Source organism: Anomalospiza imberbis, chromosome 6, assembly GCF_031753505.1.
Source record: "Anomalospiza imberbis isolate Cuckoo-Finch-1a 21T00152 chromosome 6, ASM3175350v1, whole genome shotgun sequence".
Classification (NCBI taxonomy): domain Eukaryota; kingdom Metazoa; phylum Chordata; class Aves; order Passeriformes; family Viduidae; genus Anomalospiza; species Anomalospiza imberbis.
Genome location: NC_089686.1, coordinates 57738891 through 57761572, shown reverse-complemented (window position 1 = coordinate 57761572; position 22682 = coordinate 57738891). Strand labels below are relative to the sequence as shown.

Below are 22682 nucleotides of genomic sequence, written 5' to 3'. Positions count from 1 at the left end.
AACAAAATGAAGCAACCCCCCCCCCCCCAACCAACCTTCCACAACCCCAGATAAGAAAGATAAGATGGCAGAAAGCATATAAGGAAAAGGGCATCCATAGCAACATTAAAAAAAGGGAAGAAAAAGGAAGAGCCATTGGAGACAAATGGTAAGTTAAAAAAAAGGAAATATGGTATGTTTTGATAACATGTCTGCATGTCACTAACAACAGCAGATATTCATGCAATGTTGTCTTCATCTTGTCTCCTGGTTTTTAGTTCTTGCTTGTCACATAAATTGAAACCTATCTGGAACAATGAAAAAGTGTGGATCTGAGAAGAATCAGCGTTTTTGAAAGAGCTTACCTACTGTGTTTTGCAGTAAACAGTGCCCCTGATTTAATAAATGAGAAAACACAAGTACTGCTTGGCAAAATGCAGGATAGATTGATTACTGCAAATAATATGAATAGAGCTTTGTTTCATTCAGTTGCCCATGCTGCATTTTATAGCCCTTACCCTACTCAGGGGCAAAAAGTGAAACAGCAGTCCATCAAAATTAAGCATGTTATGGCAAAATACAGAAATAATTCCATCTCCAAACACATACAAGTCTTCTTTCAGGCCCTGAACATGAAAAATGAATGAATACATTTTTGGCTTTCTGAGACTTCACACATCTAAAATAAAAAAAAAATGGGAACAAATAAAAATCAAGATAGCAAGTAAACTGTGGTTTACATTCTGCATAGGAACAGGAAAACTTTAGAAATACACTGTAATAACATTTAAAAAATGAAAAAATATCCAACTGCAAAGCACAGGTTGCACATCATTTGTACAGTGCAAGCTGTACAGCAGCAGGGTGAACCTGGACTTTCATTTGTATTATGCTTGTATCACAAGCTATGATATCTATCCCATTAGTATTTTACCTTTCTCTAGACCTCCTAGCATTTTGGAAAGAATGCTGGTGAAAAGAACTGTTGAGAGAAAAAAATAAACCAACCACTACAACTTCTTCAATAAATAATACATACATTTTAATCTCTAAATTATGTATCTGGACACAGGCTAGGGTTTTTATGTCTTCTTGACAGAGATTCAGACTTGCTTGATGTAGTTGAAGATCTCAGATTAGCCTGTGTGATATACTACACTAAATAAACTGCAAATATCTAGCCAAGTATTATTGTCTCAAGTTGAAGGGTCACCTTGGCCAAGTTAAATTGCTTTTGGTATTTATGTAACACTTTTACTGCCTTTCAACAAAATTTTATGCAAGTCAATACCTTTTTAAAAAAGCTAGGTGATGTGTTTCTGCTATTTTTGGCTCTAAATTCACAGAGAAACAATTTCATGCAACTCTACAGAGGTTAGTTTAATCTTAAAATCATGCATTTGTGATGATTTTTCACTTTTTTTCTTCCACTTGATCTGCAGTGGGAGTTAGACTTCGAACTTTTCTGTCTACCCTTGTGATTCTCTAAGGGATGTTCTGCCATAGCATGACAGAAATATGAAGGAAGATAAAGCATGGAACCACGAAATCACATTTTCCCCCCCTCAAACGTCTCATGATTCAGAGCTGCAACTATTGCTATTATGACAGTCCAAACTATGGTATTAGATTCACAACTAGAAATAGTGAGGAAGGCAGCTGGATCCCTCAGATAGATCTTTCTTTCTTTCTTTCTTTCTTTCTATCTATCTATCTATCTATCTATCTATTTATCATCATCTATCCCTATATATCTATCTCTTTATACATATCTACAATATGTATATTTGAAAACACATCTTGTTGCTCTTCTCTGCTGAATTCAATGAGCAGCTAATATAATTATGACCCATGGAGGAGGCATCTCTAATCTAACATTCATTGATTAAAAGTTTCACAATATTGGTATTAATGAAATGACTGAATAATTTTCCTCTTACTAATTTTTCTTCCTAGAACAGCTGTGTCCAAAAACTCATGACAAGTTTGTTGTTGGTAGAGGAACAGATTTTCTTCATATTGTGTGAGAATCATTGCTGTTTGCTGTACAAGCACAGAGAAACTGCTATATACACACAGAGCAGAACAGACTGTGAAATTTCAGTGCTAATTAAAAGCCAGACTATTTGATCAGAAAGACAATAAGACAGAAATCAGTACACATAAATAAAGTAGGAAACCTAAAAACATACAGGTAACCATTGGTATTTTTCATTCTAATTGAACTCAACTGGTCATAGATCTGGGTAACAATGAATAATAATAAAAACCACGATTCATTTAGACCAGGATTAAAGATCTTGCAATTAAAAAATGCAGAATAAGCATCCTATTTGAAGCCATAATAATTTTAGTTTGACCTAGTGACTGAAATTTCAATTGCAGACATTCCTTCATGGCCAAGATCATGCCAAGGAGTTGAAGAAGAAGTTTTGTATTTTCAAGCAGAATGTATATGTTTAAACACTTGTAGACTTCACATCAGGAGCTAGAGTATAGGAGAGGTGATACATAAAAAGTTCTAATACTTAAATGAACACACAATGAACTAAATGTAGCCTCACTGTAAAAGGGAGTAAAGAAAGGGAAGGTATTAGGCAAAAATCTTTTAAGTACTTCACAGATGTTTAGGGATGGCTGCAGTTTTAGATCCCATGTAATAGAAATTAATTGCTCTCATGCACATATTTTTTAACAGAACATGTAACAAACACATCACCTAGGAAAGTCAAAAGATGAAAAATATATTACTACTTTTCTACTAAATGCAACTTCAACTAAAATTAGAAATAGTGTACATTTTACCAGTTATCTCTGCTGTCACCATGCCAAAAAAAAAAAAAAAGATAAATATTTTTAAAAATCACATGATGTGAGTAGGTGAGCAATGATCAAAGGGGTCTTCTCTGTTTCTGATAGAGAAAGAGCTTGGCCAGAAATCTGCTGAGCATCACAGCAAGCTTGAGGCTGCTCTAGTTTGGGGTCCTGGATTTAGACTGAAGCAAAATCAGGTAAACTGGATGTATGCTGTAAATGCTAATCCACAGGTCCATGTGAGACCAATCACCATACCTAACAATCTGGATTTTGATGTTATTTAAAATATTTCTTAAGAAATTTAGATTTTGAATATACATATACCTTTTCAACCACTGTCAAGCAGTCATCCACAGTATTTTGAGACATATTATGTAATAGATTACGGGAGACTTTATTGAAACATCTGAGAGGTAAAGAGTTAATTAAAAAAGGATATTTGGAGTGAGGCTATGGAGTGATTTTAATATACAGGCAAACAGATCTGCAGTTAACAGCCACAAAAAGTGCAGCAATAAACAATTAACAGTTACCTCTTTAACCCATTAGCACATTGCTAACTTCAGAGTTGAACCCATTCCAGCTACTTACACTCTGCAACAAAGAGGAGTGAGGTCAAACCGTTAATGAAATGAAGATAAAGATTGTGCCACTAAAACTTGAAGGAAAAGGATATTTTTGTGTGTGTGTGTGTGTGTGTGTGTGTGTGTGTGTTGGGAGGGGGTGTTACAGACTAAATAAGAGATACCAGGTACTTTTTTCCATTTCCCTTGATTGTATTCATGTAATTGAGAAAAAAAAAAAAGAAGGAAGAGTACTCTGTATTTGAGTCAAATATCAAAAATCTAATTCTAATCTCTATCTGTGTTCTCACGTCCCTATGTGTAACATCAAGGAGACCCCAAATTCTCCAAAGGCTCCGACCCTAGACCAATCTTAAACAGAGACATGCTGTCTAGCTGGCCCTTATCCTTCAGTACTCCTCTCATGACAGAGGCATGAATACTTCCAACCTGAAGAAAAGGACATTAAGAGCAAGCTAAACAATTCTACAGCCACATTAATTAGGAACAATATGCTCCTGAGATCCCAGAGTGCTGCTCTGCTTGCATGTCCTGCAGAACATGGATCCAGTGAGCTTAATCTAAATGAACACTATCATACCCATGTGCTGCTAATAATTAATACAGTGCTTTTTTTCCAGAGGTAATAATTTTTGGGAATGATGGTTTCTTCCTGCAAAACACTTATTAATAAACTGACAATCATAATTTTAAGAGTAGTGATGTGATATCCAGTTTTGTAATTATATTCTGCTTTCTGAAATTGTATTTTAATTATATATAGAAAGATTACTAATTTTTGGCTTCAGCCTGTACACTAACAGTAAATACCAACAACTGCCATATACAAATTGCAAATTGGCTATGAGTTAGCAATTCCTATTTTTATTTCAGTTTTGTAATGAAAGGAGGACATTGAAGTGTCCTTCAGTCATTCTTCCGTAAAACTTCCTTTTCACTGAAATTATACATTTTCTAGTTCTGTCTATTCAATCAGTTGAATTCAGGAGCAAAATGTAACACTGGAGATGAAAATTACTAGGACAGTTGTTAATCAATATGAATCTTGACTGTATTTATAATGTTTGAATTTATTGACTCAAACCAGTTTTTATTTTTTTTTCCCTCATGCTTTCTCTGAAACTGCCCTTCTCATCTTGCAAGACTGCAATATTCCCTATTCCCTATTGTCAAGTTTATTGATCCATTTTGGCAGTTTTGATTTGGGTGCCCCAGATGATTTTATGGTTTTTATATATTTTTTTTTTTTCACTGAAAGGAACCATGATAAGCAAACCCCATATTACTGTTTAGTGCTGTATTACCACAAACTCACTTTCAGTGCCTGACAGGTAAATGATCCTATGAATTAGCACCCTCATTTATTTTAAATGCAAATCCATCTTTGTTGTAGATTTGTCGTGCAGACACGATCAATCCATTTACCACGTGACAGAATTTTGTTACTCACTAAAATGTAGCTGCTTCCCAAATAAAAAACCAACTTATTGACATCAGAAACAGTCTTAGAATTATCCTCAAAATTTGTCATAATCTTCCAATGAATTTGAAATCCTCCTTAGTTTCAGTTTGATGCTCTTACAATACAAACTTCCAAAGATGTTAAAAAAAAAAACCACCCAAGAGTGGAATCATACCTTGGTGCTTGTCACTTGAAATGGGACTTTGGAGCCCTTTGTATTTGAGGAAGTCAGCTTCTCAGCTGGTTTTGAAGAGTTTAGATTCACTGTGGGAGGCTGACTGCGCAGAACGGAAGACAGGCAAAGCTGCACAGTCTCCTTCAGAGCTTTCAGCTGTGACTCCTGGGGAAAATAAGAAACCATCACTTCTCTATGACGTGCTATGATGAACACAATGGTTTACTTTCTCTGTCTGTATTAAACCAAACACTTATGAGTAGCTGCTGATTTTTCTTACTGATGGAAGGAATTAAGACTGTCTAAAGCAGTATTTTTATGTGATTAGGTTACAGAACATTAGACACCAAACTGCCTAGGAAGTCACTGCACACTCTTCCCATCCCTTCATGCAGTTTTATCCACACTGATTACTGCAAATAGTACTTAAATATATTTTTTTTCTGAAAAGAAAAATACTATTTACAAAATATCATACAGTGTCCAGCCTTTTATGTATAATATCTACAGAGAAGTCATAAGTATTGCAAGACATAGACTATGCATGGAGTTTTGTCAGTAACATTTCAAATAATTGGTATTTTTACACATTTCAGATAGATTATAATCCAACTAAGATGGCTTCTCTCATGGGTGTATTACACTTTTGCACTATATAGTAAAAAAACATAGGTCTTTTTAACAGTTGAAAATATATTTGTCCAGACCCACAACTGTCCATTAAGCCAAAATAAAACTTCTAAGTGGTGAAGTGCTTGCGACTCTTGTTAGAACATTTGTGCTTTACTCCCAGAAACATAGACAGATATATTAATGGAAATAGAAGTCTGTAATTGAAATAAGCTGAGAGAGCAAGAACAATGAGATAACTACAGCAGTCAGGAAATCATATTTTAAATCATTATTTCATAAAAGCAAGACATGTATCAAATGCTGGCCATTGAGGTAACTTCTTACACTCACTTCAGGGGGAGTTAGCAGCATTTGACATTAAAAAAACATTTAATTTCTAGTTTTCTTCTTTTTATTAAAAATGCACCTGTAAATACAAAATGCGTTCACGTTTCAATCATCAAAGATTTTTTTTTTAAGGTTTTTAACCTCTTAAGGTTTTAAAGTTTAATTTTTTTAAATCAAGGGATACCATGGCAAAAGCTGGTGGAAAACACATGTATATGTGGTGGAAAATGTGTATCATTACACATTACATATAAAGTATGTGAAATATTATATATAAAATAAAATATTTCATAGTCATATTAATCCTAAGCAATGGCACACATGTTTTAGTTTATTTTCTTAGCAAATATTTTTGAGAAAATGACAAATATTTTGTTTTACATCAGATAAACTTCCCCTGAACTGAAAGCAAGGAATGTATCTCTTAACTGGAAAAACGGATTGTTTCTTAAAAAAACAAACAGTTAGTAGAGTGTATTTCAATAGTAGGACAAAAGACAACCATAGAAAGACCATTAATGCAGAGCACAATAGGGAGAATTAAAGAAACAGGAGATGGAACATGTTATGACCTGCCCCTTAAGGGAAGTCACTAACTTAGGTTCTTGTTAATAGATCCCTTGGGGCAGATTAGAGTGAAACACCACAGAATTATTTATGTTTTATATATATGGTTTATTTTAGAGCAATTTGCTTGCAGTGGAAAGCAAATATATAACTGGTTTTGATATTACCTACAGTAACATATCAATATAAAAGGAGGAAGGGAGGGAGAGAGGGAGGGAGGGAGGAAGGACGGAAGGAAGGACGGAAGGAAGGACGGAAGGAAGGACGGAAGGAAGGAAGGAAGGAAGGAAGGAAGGAAGGAAGGAAGGAAGGAAGGAAGGAAGGAAGGAAGGAAGGAAGGAAGGAAGGAAGGAAGGAAGGAAGGAAGGAAGGAAGGAAGGAAGGAAGGAAGGAAGGAAGGAAGGAAGGAAGGAAGGAAATAAAAGTAAAAAGATATCACCACCCCTGGATCCAGTTATGAGACTTAATCATTGCGATTTTGATGCCCATTGGTCAAAGTGATATCCACAGTCTTGTTTCCTCGGAGATAAGGGAAAGCCCACAAAACAGAGTTCCATGTTTAGGCTTATGTGGGAGTGCCCAGGGTACCTCTCCTGAGGGAGCAGTTTACACTGTCTGGTGCAACACTGTGGATAATGCACAGTCCTCTGACTGAAGGTCCCAGAAAGAGTCTGGGGACACTCTGGGCATCTTTGATGGCTTATTGCACCTTCTAAGACATGACAGCTGCCTCTCACATCAGCACAGTTATGCCCCATCCGAAGGGATGACTACCCTCAACTGAGGCTATCGAATGTTCTGTGGGAATGTGAGTGGCCCCATACCTTCCCTGGGAAGAGGAGTTTTACAACCGAGCCAATGATTCACAGAATTCACAGAATCACTGGGTTGAAAGAGACCTTCAAGATCATCGAGTCCAGCCCAGCTGGTAAATGATGGAGAGCGGCTTTGCAAACTCAGCTGCCAGCTCCCTCATCACCCTGGGGTGGATCCCATCAGGTCCCATAAATTTATGAATATCCAAGCATCTCAGCAGTTCTCTGCCTGCCTCCTCTTGGATAATGGGTGCACCATTCTGCTCCTTGATACCATCAACCCACCCAAGAGGACAGTTGTTCTGAAGGCAAGTCATTTTCTCACTAAAATCTGAGGCAAAGAAGGTGCTAAGCACCTCTGCCTTCTCTTCATCTGCAGTTAAGGTCCCTCACATTTAATAAAGCACAAAATTTGGTCTTACCCTTCCTTTTACCATTGATATATTTGCAAAAACAATTTTTATTATCTTTTACAGAAGTCACCATTTTAAGTTCAATCTGAGCTTTGGTCACTCTAATTGTTTTCCTACATGCTCTTGCAGCACCCTTAAAAACTTCCTGAGAGACCTGACCCTCCTTCCAAAGATGATACATCCTCTTTTTATTCCTAAGTTCCTCCAAAACCTTCTTGCCCATCCATTTATCCATTTGACTCAGGGACCCTTTGATTTCTAATTGGCAGCAGAAGATACCAGCATACTTCTTTTCAATGTAACATGTCTTTAATTCTAACTTTTCAAGTTAGTGACTGCACAGACAGCATAAATCACCATTTGTTATGATTAAATGGGCAAAGGTAACAGACTGTCTAATTTTGCAGGATGATATGGACTCAGTCAATCTAGTCTAATATAATCCTAGGGCTTCCTGCAGATCCACCAATCTGAAATCACACTCCTCTCATCCAGAAATTTCTCTGGATAATTTCTCATCCTCTCATCTCTTAATCCTGCCATCCAGTGCTCATTCTTCCTTGGCGGCAGCCATTCCAATTTTGCCATTCCAAAGGTAAAAGAAGAACAAGTAAATTTGTTTCCATCCTGTGCATAGCATAATTCAATATAGACTTTGCTAATAGGAGATCTATAAATGAACATCATGAAAGCATAGGTGCAGGAAACACTATTGGAACCAGGGATGTAATTTGACAAAGTTCTCTATAACCTTGTGTAAATGTGATTGTGATCAAAATAGGCTGCTTATTGGACAAAATACTGCCCACATATGATGCATGTCTTCATATTTCCCAGATCTATTTGTATTCCTATCACATGGCTAGATCCACAGAATCATCACGACTGGAAGGGACCTTTAAGACCATCTGTCAACACAGCACCATTTTAATCATCCCTAAACCCAAGTGCCACATCCAGATGCCTCTTTAACACTCTAGAAATGGCACCTCCACCAACTTCCTTGGCAGCTTATTCCAATGCCTAACCACTTCTGGAGTGAAAATAAAATTTCTTATTTCTAATCTGAATCTGCCCTGGTACAACTTAAAATAATTTCCTCTCATCCTTTCACTTGAGACATGGCAGAAGAAACCAACCCCTGCCTCATGACGGTTTCCTTTCAGACAGCTGTAGAGAGCAATAAGCATGAGCCTCCTCTTCTTCGGACTAAACAGCGCCAGTTCCCTCAGATGCTCCTCAGAAGACATGTTTTCCAGGCCCTTCACCAGCTTCACTGCCCTTCTCTGAACTCACTCCAGCACTAAAATGTTGTTTTTTAAGTGAGTGGCCCAAAACTGAGCAATATGTGAGGCGTGACCTTACCAGTTCTGAGTACAGGGGGACAATCACTTTCCTAGCCCCACTGGCCACACTGTTCTTGGTATCTGGGGCCTGATAATTCAAAATTTGTAAGCATTCTAAGGGTCCATGGTGTGAAATAGAAAACTGCTCTAGTGCAAAAAAACTTATGATAGACACTAAGTCTACTGTCAGCACAAACTATAGTTCAATAAATATCTAAATCTACTAAAAATCAGTGCAAAATTTTTTTGAGCTTTTTTTTTTTCTAATTTGACCATCCTCTTCTTAAATAACTTTGCAGATATACTTAACTTCGTGTATCATAATTAGTTCCACTGATTTCAGTAGCATCTCTCTCGGGTACAATTCAGATGCAACTTAGTATCCAGCCTGGTAACTGCAAGGCTTTCATTTGTTTTTGTCAAATTACACCAAAACATCCACAGCTGATATAGGTAAACATGCTTAAATTACGTCTTACTTTGTCAAGGGCTGCGTTTTCCAATTTGCCTTTTGCAACTGATAGTTTTTGCTCCAGATCTGTTAGCTGTTGTGCCTGTGGGAATTAAGAAAAAAAGCTGATGCAATCTCCAATGCATTTTTTTCACGCGAGAGAGGAAAGAACAGAAATTTTACAAGTAATATATATGGGTTGGGTCAGATTTGCTTTACCTGAGGAAAAAAAAAATATGGTCAAATGTGCTCCATTTATGTGAATGTTTATAATAATTCAATGTCAATAGCAAAATTATTTCCATACTATAAAGTATTTAATATTATGTCATAATGTCCTTCTGGAAAATTCAAGGTATTCAAATGTCTTTGAATAATTTTGTTCATTTGTCTGACTTCTGAGTGCAATTTGAAAATTATTTTGTAGTTTTAAACATTGTGATACCAACATTAAGCTAATTGGGCATAAACAGACAAATTAGAAAACACCCAAACATTCTTACATGCAAACACCTTATGAAATTATACTACCTACTAGTATACAAGGAGGTAACTCCAGATTTTTTTTCTCCATATCTTTTCCTGGAAATATAGAAGGAAAATTCACAAGAATATCTAACTCATAGCAGGAAAGCATTTTGGGAGACTTGTGTTTGAAGTCAGGATCAGGCTAGTAGCCTGCACCCTGCGTGGAAGGACTTCTGGCTCTATATAATGTATATGTCATTCATGGAGCGCAGGGGTTCAGAAGATGCTTTTTAAGTGAGCGGCCCAAAACAAAAAGCATCAGAACACACTATTAAGTGTTCAGTAAATAAAGACAAATATTTTCTCTCTCTTTCCCTTGGAGATGTATAAACCCAGCCTGTTCATTTGAAGGAAATACGTTCTCTGCAAGACTTTTCTGTTTCAGGAAAGCAGATTCCTGCAGTTCTCAGCCTTGTCATTAATAACACATAACTATGCAATCAAAAGGAATAAGAATTCTTCTGCTGTTGTACCTGCAAAAAACCCAGCCTAGTCATTGTTTTCCCTGTTTAAAAAGGGAGCCATAGAGAAGGACACTGGACTAGCCACTTATCTTCTCTCTCTGAAATTCTGATTAGGTAAATATACATTTTGCACATGCAGAATAATTGGATAAAATTCTCATTTCTCAGATAAAGAGCAGCACATTTTTATTTCAACCCAATATTTGCAAGTGCATTTTCCCTCAACACCATTCCATGCTCTCAGGTTTCTGGAGTTCAATCCCAGCCAGAGATTTTTTTCCTGACAGACCTTTCAAAATCTCCTGCACTCTGTTGATTGTAGCATAGCTTAATTGATAGCCACACGACATAAATGCTGTTTAGTGTAAATCCTATAAAGGTGGTTAATTTGTTTTCTGCTGAGGTAATAACAGTCCTTCCAGCACATGTCATAGATGAGGTGATGAGCTTAGGCAAGCCTGTAGTCCTCAGCAGACAGCTGTGATGTTTATTAGCATTAGGCATAGGCTGTACTGCCAAATTAAATGTCAAAAGCCTGGAATTTTCAGTTCCTAACTCATGTAAAGAACTGCATGGTTGCATTTTAAAACAGGATTAGGCATTTATCTTCAGATTTATCACCAGAGTCACAGTTTCATTAGTCAAAACCAAACTTGCTTCAAAGTGGAAGTCAACTGTTTACTCAGATGTGGGAAAGTCTGTCGTGAATTGCTGTGCATAATTTACACTGCATCACATTCCTTACAGCTAACACCAGTCACTGTCAAAACACACATATCAGACCATTGGTTTGATCCTTTAGTCTGGCAACAGAGAATTCACTACAGAAATAATCCTTCCATTTTGTCAGTTGGCAAAATTTAAGTTAGCAATGCTAACATTAAATCTGTTATGTTTCCAGTATGAAAGCTATTAGAAATGAAATATCACCTGTTCTTGCCCAAACCTAGCAGCCTCTCTCTGATCAAACAGGATCCTGGGTTACAATATGGGGTGTAACTGAAGTATATATTCTACCACCACCCACATTACCTTCTGATGGACTATTAAGGTGGGTGGAGCACTGTTTCTCTATCTTTGCCATGACTCAACCATGTTAACTCCTCCTTCTGGGGAAGCAGCAGCCACTCTGAGGGGTCATCTCTACTCATGGGACATCAAGGACTCCCCAGAATGACTGATAGAATCACATCAGCCCATTGTGAAATTCCCCACCCTAAGGGAGCTACTGAACACTCCTGCTTCTATGTATCTGGGGTTTGGGACAGGACAACACGTGCCACTGGATTCCCAAGAATCACAAGAACTCTCCACCACCACCGGACCTCCAGAGAAGGACCAGACCTTTCCACAGGCTCACTGCTTTGACAAGACCACATCCAACAGGACTGCCACCCCCATTTAATTGGACTGCTACCACCACACTGACCAACAGGGTATCAGGTCGTGTTCTGACTTTGTCAGTTTAAACCAGTGTTTCTGTACTATTGCCTTTATTGTAATTTTCCTACTAAATTATAGCTGTGACTTTAAATCTTTCACAAGATATTTGTGTGGGGTTCATTCCTCCCACTGGTTTATCTCCCACTCGCCACAAGCAGATATTTAAAAACTTTCCAGACTATACTAAATGGCTTCTACTCTGCTTAGCGTGTCTGTCTTCAGACATGAAACACACACCAACAAGCACACTGAACCTACCCTCCCCCTATCTCATATGATTTAGGAGGATAGCATAAGGTTGCTGCTCCCTCTGCTTCACAAATCAAATTTTCTTGGACAGAAAAAGACTGATGAATAAACCTGCAAAAACGTTTCTGGTTACATATAAAGGATATACCAATATTAGCAAAGCAGGCATTCAATCTAATACAGAATTGCACACTGTCAAGAGATGTTTCAATTATTTACATATAAATATATAACACATAGTTCTCAGTATGTGGGGCTTTGGAATCCACAATTCATCAACATTCCCCATCTAAAGTTCTTAGAGTTTTTTTAGTTACATAAGATCATAGTTTACCTAGAAGGTAAGTAACTATCCTTATTTTGCAATAAGAGCACTCAGAGGAGAACCCACACTACCACTACCTGCATCTCAGCTGGTGGCTCTAGTGTTCATTCATAATCAAGAACAGTGGGAAATGGATTTCTAGAAAGTTCTCAGGGCCTGACAGAAGGCCCCCACACAGTGTGCATCCATATGCAAACTTTGAGACAAGAAATGCTGATTTAGAAATGCCATGGAATAGGACAGATATTGTTGAGAGAGAAATGGAGCTAGAAAAAAGTTTCAAAAGATGGCCTTGCAAATAAGGCTAGATACTTTGGACAAATAGAACTATGAAAGATGCATTGCAGTGGGACCCACGGGGGTAGTTTTAGATTATTTGCTTTAAGGCATCTACAACATGGCATGGCAAAAAGCTGATAGGCCAAGAAGCCCTTATAGTGTATTGTAATTAGGAAGTAGCTTCTGATTGTAATGGCTTGTAATTACAATCAGAATGGATTGTAATTATAAACATTCATATTGTGTCACCCTTTTCATGAGACTGAAAATGGAATAAAAGTTTTTAAAACGCCTCTCAGCTGCCCCATCTCTGGGTCAGGAAAAGGGTATCGTCCGGTCTATTCAATATGTCTATTCAATATAAGTCAAAGACTTTAAGGTGTAATTCATGTGGTCAAATGTAGACATAGTCTTCAGAAGATAATGCTCCAAGGATTTGAAGCGGAGACTATGATGGAGAATGCCATACCCAGTCAGATGAAACCATTCACACTGGACACGTTTCCTCCCTTTAGTACAGTTCTCTACATGTGTGCCTTAACTACTACATTGTCACAGTTTACTGGAGCAGTCTTAGGAGAAGGTGGATTTCACTGCATGTACGTCAGTGACTTGCTGGACAGCCTTTCTGCCATGTTCACTTGTTTATGTTCCCGTTTTCTTTTTAATCTTTAGTGAGCTTTTTTCAGGTGGGTAGTACTCGGCAGGAGTTCCATTAGTATACACCCTACCAGAACTCAGATCCTTTTTTGGGATCACTGTGTATTAGCATAATGAAAGCAACAAGAAGATAATAGTGCTGAGCAATCCTACTGCTTCAGCCAAAGAAAACAAACTTTCACAGCAAGGCAAGATTAGAATTTTTGATCTTTACCTCTGCTCAAGCTCTCCATTATACTGAATTTTAAGAAAGATGTGTTACTTTTGTTAATGCTAGATGGCGTTAAAAGTTAAATGCCTAGATCTATAATATACCTAATTTTTGTATCTAAATCTGTTTCCCTGGTTTTAGTCTTCTGGAGACCAGAAATAAACATCCCTGAAGAATCTTGGAATAAACCTATGCATTAAAAAAAAAAAAAAAAAAAAAAAAGGCAAAAAAAAGCACAGAAATCACACTGTCTCTTTTAAATGGCCTACTGTATTACTCTGTATTTAGATATTCACAGCACTGTATATACAATAGAGAGACAGCAGAGAGAGTTAAACACTTCCAGAAGAAAATCTGGAACTCATATTGACATGAATGACTTTGTAAGTAATTCTAGGTCCAGTAACTTTGAAGATGACTACTTATTCTCCATCCTTTGTGCTGGGAATATATAAAAGGACTACTCCATTAATAGTCAGGTGACCCACATCTCTCTCCTCTTCCTTTTAACAGGGGTTAACTTCTCCCTGTGTTAACAAGGACTTGATGCCCTTCAGCAATGTCTTTCTTTTTTGTCCTCCCCTCCTTTATTTTAAATTTTTTTATTATTTTTTAAAATGTGCTAGCTAGAACAGATTATTGATTTGGATTGTTTTAGTAGCAGATGTTTCTTTTTTCTTAAATCTTCAGACCTAAGGAACATTACATTGCTCAAGCTTACCATGAACACAGAGATTTGCTTTAAATGTTAACAATACTTGACTTTGCCATGGAAGAGTGCTAATTAAAGGAAAAACAAGAAGCATCTGTAAAATATTATATCATTCAGTTAAAAATATGAAAGACGTGTTACAGAATATATGGAATAGGGCAACAGGTTTTATTCATCAGCAGTAACCTAGAATTTTGCTTTTTGCAAGCACAAAAATGAAGATATATTTCTGAAAATGCATTATGGTATTAAGCCTGTCTTGGTGTTTTGAGCTCTTTTCAGAACAAACTTATTCCTTAGAACTGCAATAATAAAGGCAGCTACCATATTCCTACTTTACTCCAATGCTATATTAACCCTAATACTTTAGCTAACTATAGTGAAATAAAACTTACCTTAAAAATCAAATCCTTTTTCCCATAACGAAGCTCTTTCAGCTGGGCTTGGATCTTTTTTGACTGAAAGTGAGGATAATCAAATCAGGTTCTGGGTTTTTTAAATTTTAAATATTAAAAAAAAAAGCGAATTCTGAGAACAGCAGAATCTAGATCAGATTTAAAATGTAGAATGCCCCCCTCCAAATAATTGTCAATTGCTTTTCCAGTTTAACAAGTCAAACCAACCAAAAGTACTGAGGAAAATGCAAAATGGCACTCACCTAAAGCACATACCTGAGTTAGTACTATAAAGAATAGCAGTTGGGCTTACAAATTTTAGACGTGAGCTGTTATTAATACTTGCCTTGTAGCAAAACTGAAGGAATCACCTTCAAAGTAAACTATCTTATTCTTAGAAGTAAAAGGCTCCATAGGCTTATACAGGTCTTTGTAAAGATCAGGATGTTCCAGGTGGTATCCAAAGGAACTAGTTTGGAGTTTCTCAGTTTGCAACCATGCCCTTGAAAGTACAGGCATAGTTATGCTTATTTGTATCAGTTTAAGATGATATTTACTTTATATATTGCTAAATATATCCTTAGAATAATTCTTTAAGGGCAGCCACTTGCTCTGACATGGGTCTCCTCCACAGGCTGCAGGTGGATCTCTGCACTCCTGTTGGTCTTTCCGAAGGCTGCAGGGGCACAGCTGTTTCACCATGGCCTTTTACCCCACTGACTGCAGGGGAATCTCAGCTCCAGCACCTGGAGCAGCTCCTCTCCTTCCTTCTGCACTGACCTTGGTATCTGCAGACATGATTCCTTCACATATTCTCACTCCTCTCTTCTCTGTCAACAGTTATTGCAGTGCAGCAACTTTTTTCTTTCTTAAATATATTATCACAAAGGGGTTACTACCATCTCTGACTGCCTCAGCCTAGGCCAGTGGCAGGTTCATAGTGGAGCTGGTTTACATTGGCACTGTTGGACACAGGAGAAGCTTCTGGAAGCTTCCCAAAATAAGCCACCCCAATAGCTCTCCCCACTACCAAAACCTTGCCTTGCAAACCCAATACACTAAGAAAAACACTTGAAAAAGAAGGGTATTTGTACACACTGCTGTTTTTTAAGCAGTAAAGAAGGGAAGAAAATACATCTGTATTCCTACACTGTGACATGTTTGAGACCAACAATGGGGATAAAGGAAGGTAAGAGATTTTGAAAGACTTAAAAAAGTACTCCTAACCCTATTATTTCCTACCTTTGAGAATTTATCAGAAACTTGACCTCCTAAGTACTGATCTCTAACTTAAAAGGTAGAGACTCTAATGAAGAAAATGCATTCAATCATCATTAGGAAAATTTTAGTACAGAGGAAATTTTTTATGCTTTGGTTTCATTCTGGCAAGGTGCAATAACCTTAACAGAAATTACATATGCAAAAAACCCAGACTAAAGTAATGTGAGTAAATCAGATTGACATGACATAGCTTTTTTTTTTTAATGAAAAGGAAAATAAAGGGAATGCTTACATGAGTGCAGGTACTTCTGCATTGGGGAATTTGCCAAAAATAGGGCTTTTGTATCATTGACTATTTCACTCCTCAGTAGAGGAGAGATTTCTTTCCCTCAGTTTCGTAGTGATCTTTTTCCCTTGAAATAATGAAATATTCTGGGAATCAGTAATAATAGATCATTCCTGTCTCAATGTTAATTTCAAAAGGGGCCTTTGGCAATTCCCGGCTTAGTGTAGACATGGAGTTCATGTAAATGAAATCAATTTCATATATGTTATAAAGGTATATATCTACAGAGTTATATCATAGGCACACCTAGATGATTTTATTTGTCTGAAACTTGAGTTTGCAACTTGCTTTCTAATACATTTGAGCTGCTTCTTGTGAAGTCACAAAAATGAGCTGGGATGACAACACCTCAGGAACACTCACCATGTAAGCATAATATACATTCTGTATTCTGGTCTATATATACACACACACACATATAAATTCTTGTGTATATGTATAATACACCAGAACCTCAGTACAAAACACTTTGATGCAAACTTTTTTGGGTACATTAGATTTAGAACAGAGAGGAATCTTCCTTACTTCTTCTGCGTGCATACCACAAAGCTTGTTTCCTGACAAGAGCTTGTTTTTGAGGCTTTTGTTCTGTGAGTGGGACAAAAAAAAAAAACCAAAATAGTTTATTAGTAAGTGTTATTAAAACATTAAGGGACCCTTTAACTATTTGATCAATACTAGCTTTATTTTTTATATGGATAACATCTTCAAGTCATCAACAAAGATATAAATAAAACAAGAGAGATTAATCAAGGCACAGTATCCTCTTACAGAATTCTTAAAGGCATTTGCATTAAAATTTGCTTCAACAGGAACAGGACTGCCCATAGAGACCTTCCCAGAACACTGGCAACTGAAAGCAATTTAGATTTAATATGCTGAAGTACAAAAGGGCAGAAAAAAACCTCTAATCCTTGCTTGGTATCAACTCCATAGCTCAGAATCATTTTCTGTAAATCATTTTAACAATTGAGTAAAAGGGCCAAGGTCTCATCACTTGACTTTGATGACCAAAATCAAGGGATGTTTCTGCTAAATTTTATAATTTAAAACTGGAAATAATAAAAACAGTAGGAAGTTAGTTACCTGAAAGCATTCTGCCAAATCAATATGGTTTTTCATGTAAGAGTTTTAAATGTTTTTCTTCTCATTTTCAGGGAAAATAACAAACCCTGACAAAATTAATTCTTCATAGTAATTATTCTTCCACTCCTCACTCATATTATCCCATAAATGACAGTCAAGAGTGAAGATTTCTCTGCAGTGTGAACATCTTTTAAAACTGGTCAAAACCATTAGTATTCAACAAGCAGATCTACCAGTGCTGAACATAACAGGCTTAACATGAAAAAAAATTAAAAGACTACAAAAACCAACTATTCCAGAGTTAATAGCTTTCCTGTACATTGTGCACAAGAACAAGCTGTCATTAGAGCAAAAAACATAATTCCATCCAGATCAAATTTAGGTCCGCATGCCACTGAAACACTGGAAGCTTCAATTCCAGAATTGGAAGCTTTGAGTTTCACTTGAAAAAAAAAAACCCTTTTTTTTTTAAAAAGCAAATGCAAAGGAACTAAAATTTTATTTGAAAACTCATTTTCACAATTCCAAAATAAGGAGGAGATCTGACATAATTTCACATTTCACTGCAAAAACAATAAATTTTTCCCAGCTGTTTGACATGGATGCCCATAGTTCTCTGATACAACAGAAAGGAACTAGGATGTTATTTTGAATGAGACAATCCAACAATCCAGATTCTATCTTTCAAAACATGATTTGCAAAGAGCTGGATGTTGCTCTAGTAAGTGTCACAATCAATTACATATTTTAGTTCTTTTTTTGAAAATTTATGCTGTAACTCACCAAAGAGAAACAGCCTATTGCGCTAATCACTACAGAAATACAGAATAAAACAACTGGCTCTGAAAAAATGGAACGGTATAGCAGATACAAGATGAACAAAGGTAAACAAAATAAAAATCAAAGTCATGAAGCACACCTGACTCATCTATGGCTCACCAGGGGTACAACCTAAAGAACCATGCTATACTTGTGAACACAAAGTGAATGTGTTTTACACACATCTTAATGGTTTCACATAAAGATCAGCATCACCTTTTGGGATGATGTTAAAACAGACGTCCCAAAGGCACTGTTTCATTAGGGACTTGCACTTAATTAACCCAGGATATCAAGTCATCCCTTTAGTCTGACTAACTCATTATCCTCCAGTCCCTCTACAGACTGGTGATGGTTGGTTCAGTAGCACTCTGTCCGACTTTCAGAAGCACAGACAGAATGAATCATAATCACTGCATTTTGATTCATTTATCTTCCTTTTACCCAATGTAAACTATTGTAAGAAATAACTTCTACTAATACATTAATCTTTTGTAAGTAATTTCTACATAGGCTATTCTGAGAATACCATGCAGTAACCCAGAATGTGAAAAACTGTGTGGCAACAGGACACACAATGTACTAGACGGTTGTCGCAATTTCCACATTTTGTGCCAAACAAACCCAAAAGTATATAGTTATATGTATACAGCATTTGTCTGCTGGAATCCTGGATGCTGAGAATTTTAAACTTTCTGTGCTTAAAGGCACAGACCCACAAGAGAACACTGCATTTGACCTGAGCTGAGCCATTCCAAATTCCCAGCAGTTCAGGATTTAAATAGAAAATTTACAGGCTTATATTCCTGGCAAACATGAGTAACTATCAGATCCAAAACAGGCACAATTTCCCAAAAACCATACGATATGCTAGAAGTGAGCTGCTCACTCTATAACCATCTACAAAAGTGAAAATTTTTAAATAATCTTTTTTTATACATATTCTATTTTATTCTACATTTTTGCAAGCTTCTTAGTTCTACTGGTGCTTCTGCATTTCCAAACTTCTAGGTTTCTTTGTCAATAACAGAAATTGCTTGAAATAAAAGCCTATCTGCTTACATGCCAATCCTTTAAAACTAAATTAACACAATCCACATGATGTTACAGCTAGAAGTCTGGCAGATATTTTGTGGTATTTGCAGGAAGCACTTAAAGACTTTTAAAACCCAGATTATTTTGAGACACCTAATCCCTTTGTGCTCTACCTGGCACATTTTTTCCTCAATACTACAGACAATTTTTTTGTCAATTTTTGCCCCCCAAATCCTTGAATAGGCTAAAAATTGCCTTTCTGTACAATGTCCTCTCCTCACACACTACATGACACCTGCTGCATTCAGCTGGAAGGCTGTTGCCATCTATTTGTATCTCCAAATGGCACTAGGGCATGTGCTGAAAGAGCAGAACTAAATAGGAAATTATTTTTACAGTCACAGAAGAGCCTAAGATTGCAAAATTCACAATTTGGCAATATAAAATGAGGGTGAAGGCAATATTTGAAACAACAAGAGCAGCTATTAAGGAAGCATTTTCATTATCTGTTTCTATACAGCTGTATGCAGATATTGTTTCAAAACCTACACATAAATTGCTGTCAATTATTTAAATATATAGCACGTCCAAATTTATGAGTTTTTTAAAAGCAATGTGTATTCAGTGTTTGGAGGCAGGACCTAAATAACACAATATTTCCTCAAAATCATATCATTTAAATTCAGTCAAATTTCCAAAAAACTGGTAGAAGTGGTTATTTTCAGGGAAAATAACATGGTATAAAAATTTAATAGAAAGCCATTAGATAGGTATAGCTTTTGGTTCATTTTCCACAGAGTAGCTGATATTTGGTGCCAAAAGAAAGATTCCTTTCAAAGTAGATTTTCTAAAATTTGCTATAAATGTGGTAAATACTAGAGAAGTCTACTGACCTACCTAAGCAAATCATTAACAGGCAGACAGTTTGAATATTTGTGTTCAGTAAGACAAAAGATTTTTTACTGACTGCTCAATAGGATGAGACTGATACGATTTATTAGAGTTTAAGGCTCAATTGCAAAGCATCCAATAATAACAGATGAGAACAGAAAGCAAGGCATTTTTGACTGTCGATAAAGGCAACTGAGAGCATGACCTAAGTAACATGAGCAACTGAAAGAGACATCTGTTGTGGTTTAGGAATAGTACTCCCCAATGCAGTACCCCAGTGAGACTCTCCCAAACAAGCTTGCCCGCTCACCTCCTTCCCCTCCCACTTTCCACTCCAGGAATGGATTTGGGGATTGGAGGCACAAAGGTGAAAACTGGGTTGAGATAAGAACAATTTACTAGAAATAGCAATAAGGTAAGAAAATGAACAGTAACAGCAACAATATTAATAACAAAAGGTATAAGAAAAACAAATTATATGGAAAGTAAAACAGTACCAGACCATTTCAGTCACCATGCTCTTCTCTCTCAAACAGAACCAGAAATGAGAGAGTCCCCTCTTCCTGCCCCTGGCAAGTGATGTAAGATGGTATCAAATAACATTATGGTTTGGCCATGCCCCCCTTCCTGACTACTGTAAAAAATTAATCCAAAACTAGGATACATTTATGACTTAAAAAGCAATGTACGCATTTTTCAGATTATATATACAATCTCATAGACCAAAGAAATCAGGGATTCCTGTTTAAATGGCAGCTTTAAAGAGATCAAGTTTACATACACATGGACTCAGAATAGTTTAGAAAAGCAAAAGAACTGAACAAAGCAGATAACGGCAAGAAGCCTGGTTGGCAAGAGAACAAGGCATCATATGAATAAAATATTTTCAAGTGCAGCGTTCTTTGCAAAAATGAAGGAATGGAAAGAGAAACTACATCCTGATTTAAGCAAATCAGGATGAGAGAATCCTGTGGAGAGAAAGAGATAAGGGAGGGAAAATATAATGCTGCTCAAATATTTGATGTTTCTATTCAAGGACCAAATTTCAAAACAAATTCAGTTTAATACCAATAAGCATTAATTAAAACATGTTTTATATTTTATTTGGAATTTTGGGATCAATCTGGGAATGATATTCACGGCACACAAAGCTTAAAAAAACATTTTAGGAGTTTGAGATTTTTTTAAATTTTATTAAGAATCTCAGTTCCGATATTGCATTTCCTTTTTCCTCCACTTGCTGTTTATTTCCAAAGTAAGCAATAACAATACGAACAAAGTTTCACGGTGTGTCAATAACCTACAGAACTTCCTTTCTGGAAAAGCAGCAAAAGTTGCAGAAGTGTGCTATCAAACTAAGCACCACTAGCATGGAGTCAACCATTGCATTCAGTAAAACATTATTTCTAAATGCACACAGTCATTTTTGCTTGCTTTTCTGTTCGGAGAATTTCACTGCTGCCTTTTTTGCCTATTACAATAACGTGCTTTGCATATGAAGCCAAACCACACTCTCTTCCAATATGAATTCTGAACTGAGATGAGAATCAAATGTTCCTCTTACCTCGTTTTGGAGGTCTCGTATCATTTTGTTCTTCCTTTCCATTTCAGTCTTCAAAAAGTTAATCTATGATTTTAAAGAAATGTTGAGTGGGAGTTGTTGAGATGTAACTGTAAACACTAATTATTTTTTGATGCTTTTAAAAGTTTTGAAAAAAACAACTACCAAATCAAAATCTTTGCTTACATACCAAACTGGCATAGGCCACAGTTAAGTATTTGATAAATTTACAAACATTTAGCATATTTACTAGAAAGCTAATAATCAAAATAAGAAAATTGCTGTTTGTAAATAGGCTTACTTTTGTTTTGTACCAGTAGACAAAGTGTTTATTTTTCACAAGGTATTTCAATATGATCTTCAAAGAACTGAGGATTTTTAAAACAATATTAACTGATTTTCTAACAAAAATATTTTTCCCCTGTAAGAACATATCTATCAGAGCAGGTTTCTAATACAGTTATTTTATTTGAATGCTTCACTGTTGGTCCTAATTAGATAAAGACCTTGCTCCTAGTCAGATCCACCTGTGGAATAAAGTGTGTTATATATGAAAGCATTCAAATATGGTCTTTAGATCCTACTTAAGTCAATGACTTGACTTGGAAAGTACAAATTCCAGTCACAAGGCTTGAGACTGACTTTAATCAAACACAGTTTAAAAAATTATTCTTACATAAGAGTTTTTTCAGGACTGAGCTTTAATCACAGCTTATGGAATACAATGGGAGGAAGGAGGACATAATTATAAACTAGGATTAAAAGAACACATTTCTGTTACTTTGAGGAAGATGCTTTTGGACTGTTCAATTAGCAAAATACTCATCCCTATTTACCCTATTATGTCCCATGCTGTTGATACAAAACTCTATCCCTGTTCAAAGGAAA

General features: G+C 36.4%; 1 protein-coding gene across 1 annotated transcript in view; it reads right to left on the bottom strand.

Moving 5' to 3' along the window:
- Nucleotides 1–22682, bottom strand: part of LUZP2 (leucine zipper protein 2) — a 109966-nt gene that overhangs the window by 16549 nt on the left and 70735 nt on the right. Inside the window, 5 exon segments of the mRNA XM_068194647.1 lie at nt 5018–5182; nt 9598–9672; nt 14836–14898; nt 16928–16990; nt 21798–21860. Of these exon segments, the coding sequence (XP_068050748.1) occupies nt 5018–5182; nt 9598–9672; nt 14836–14898; nt 16928–16990; nt 21798–21860 (429 nt within the window).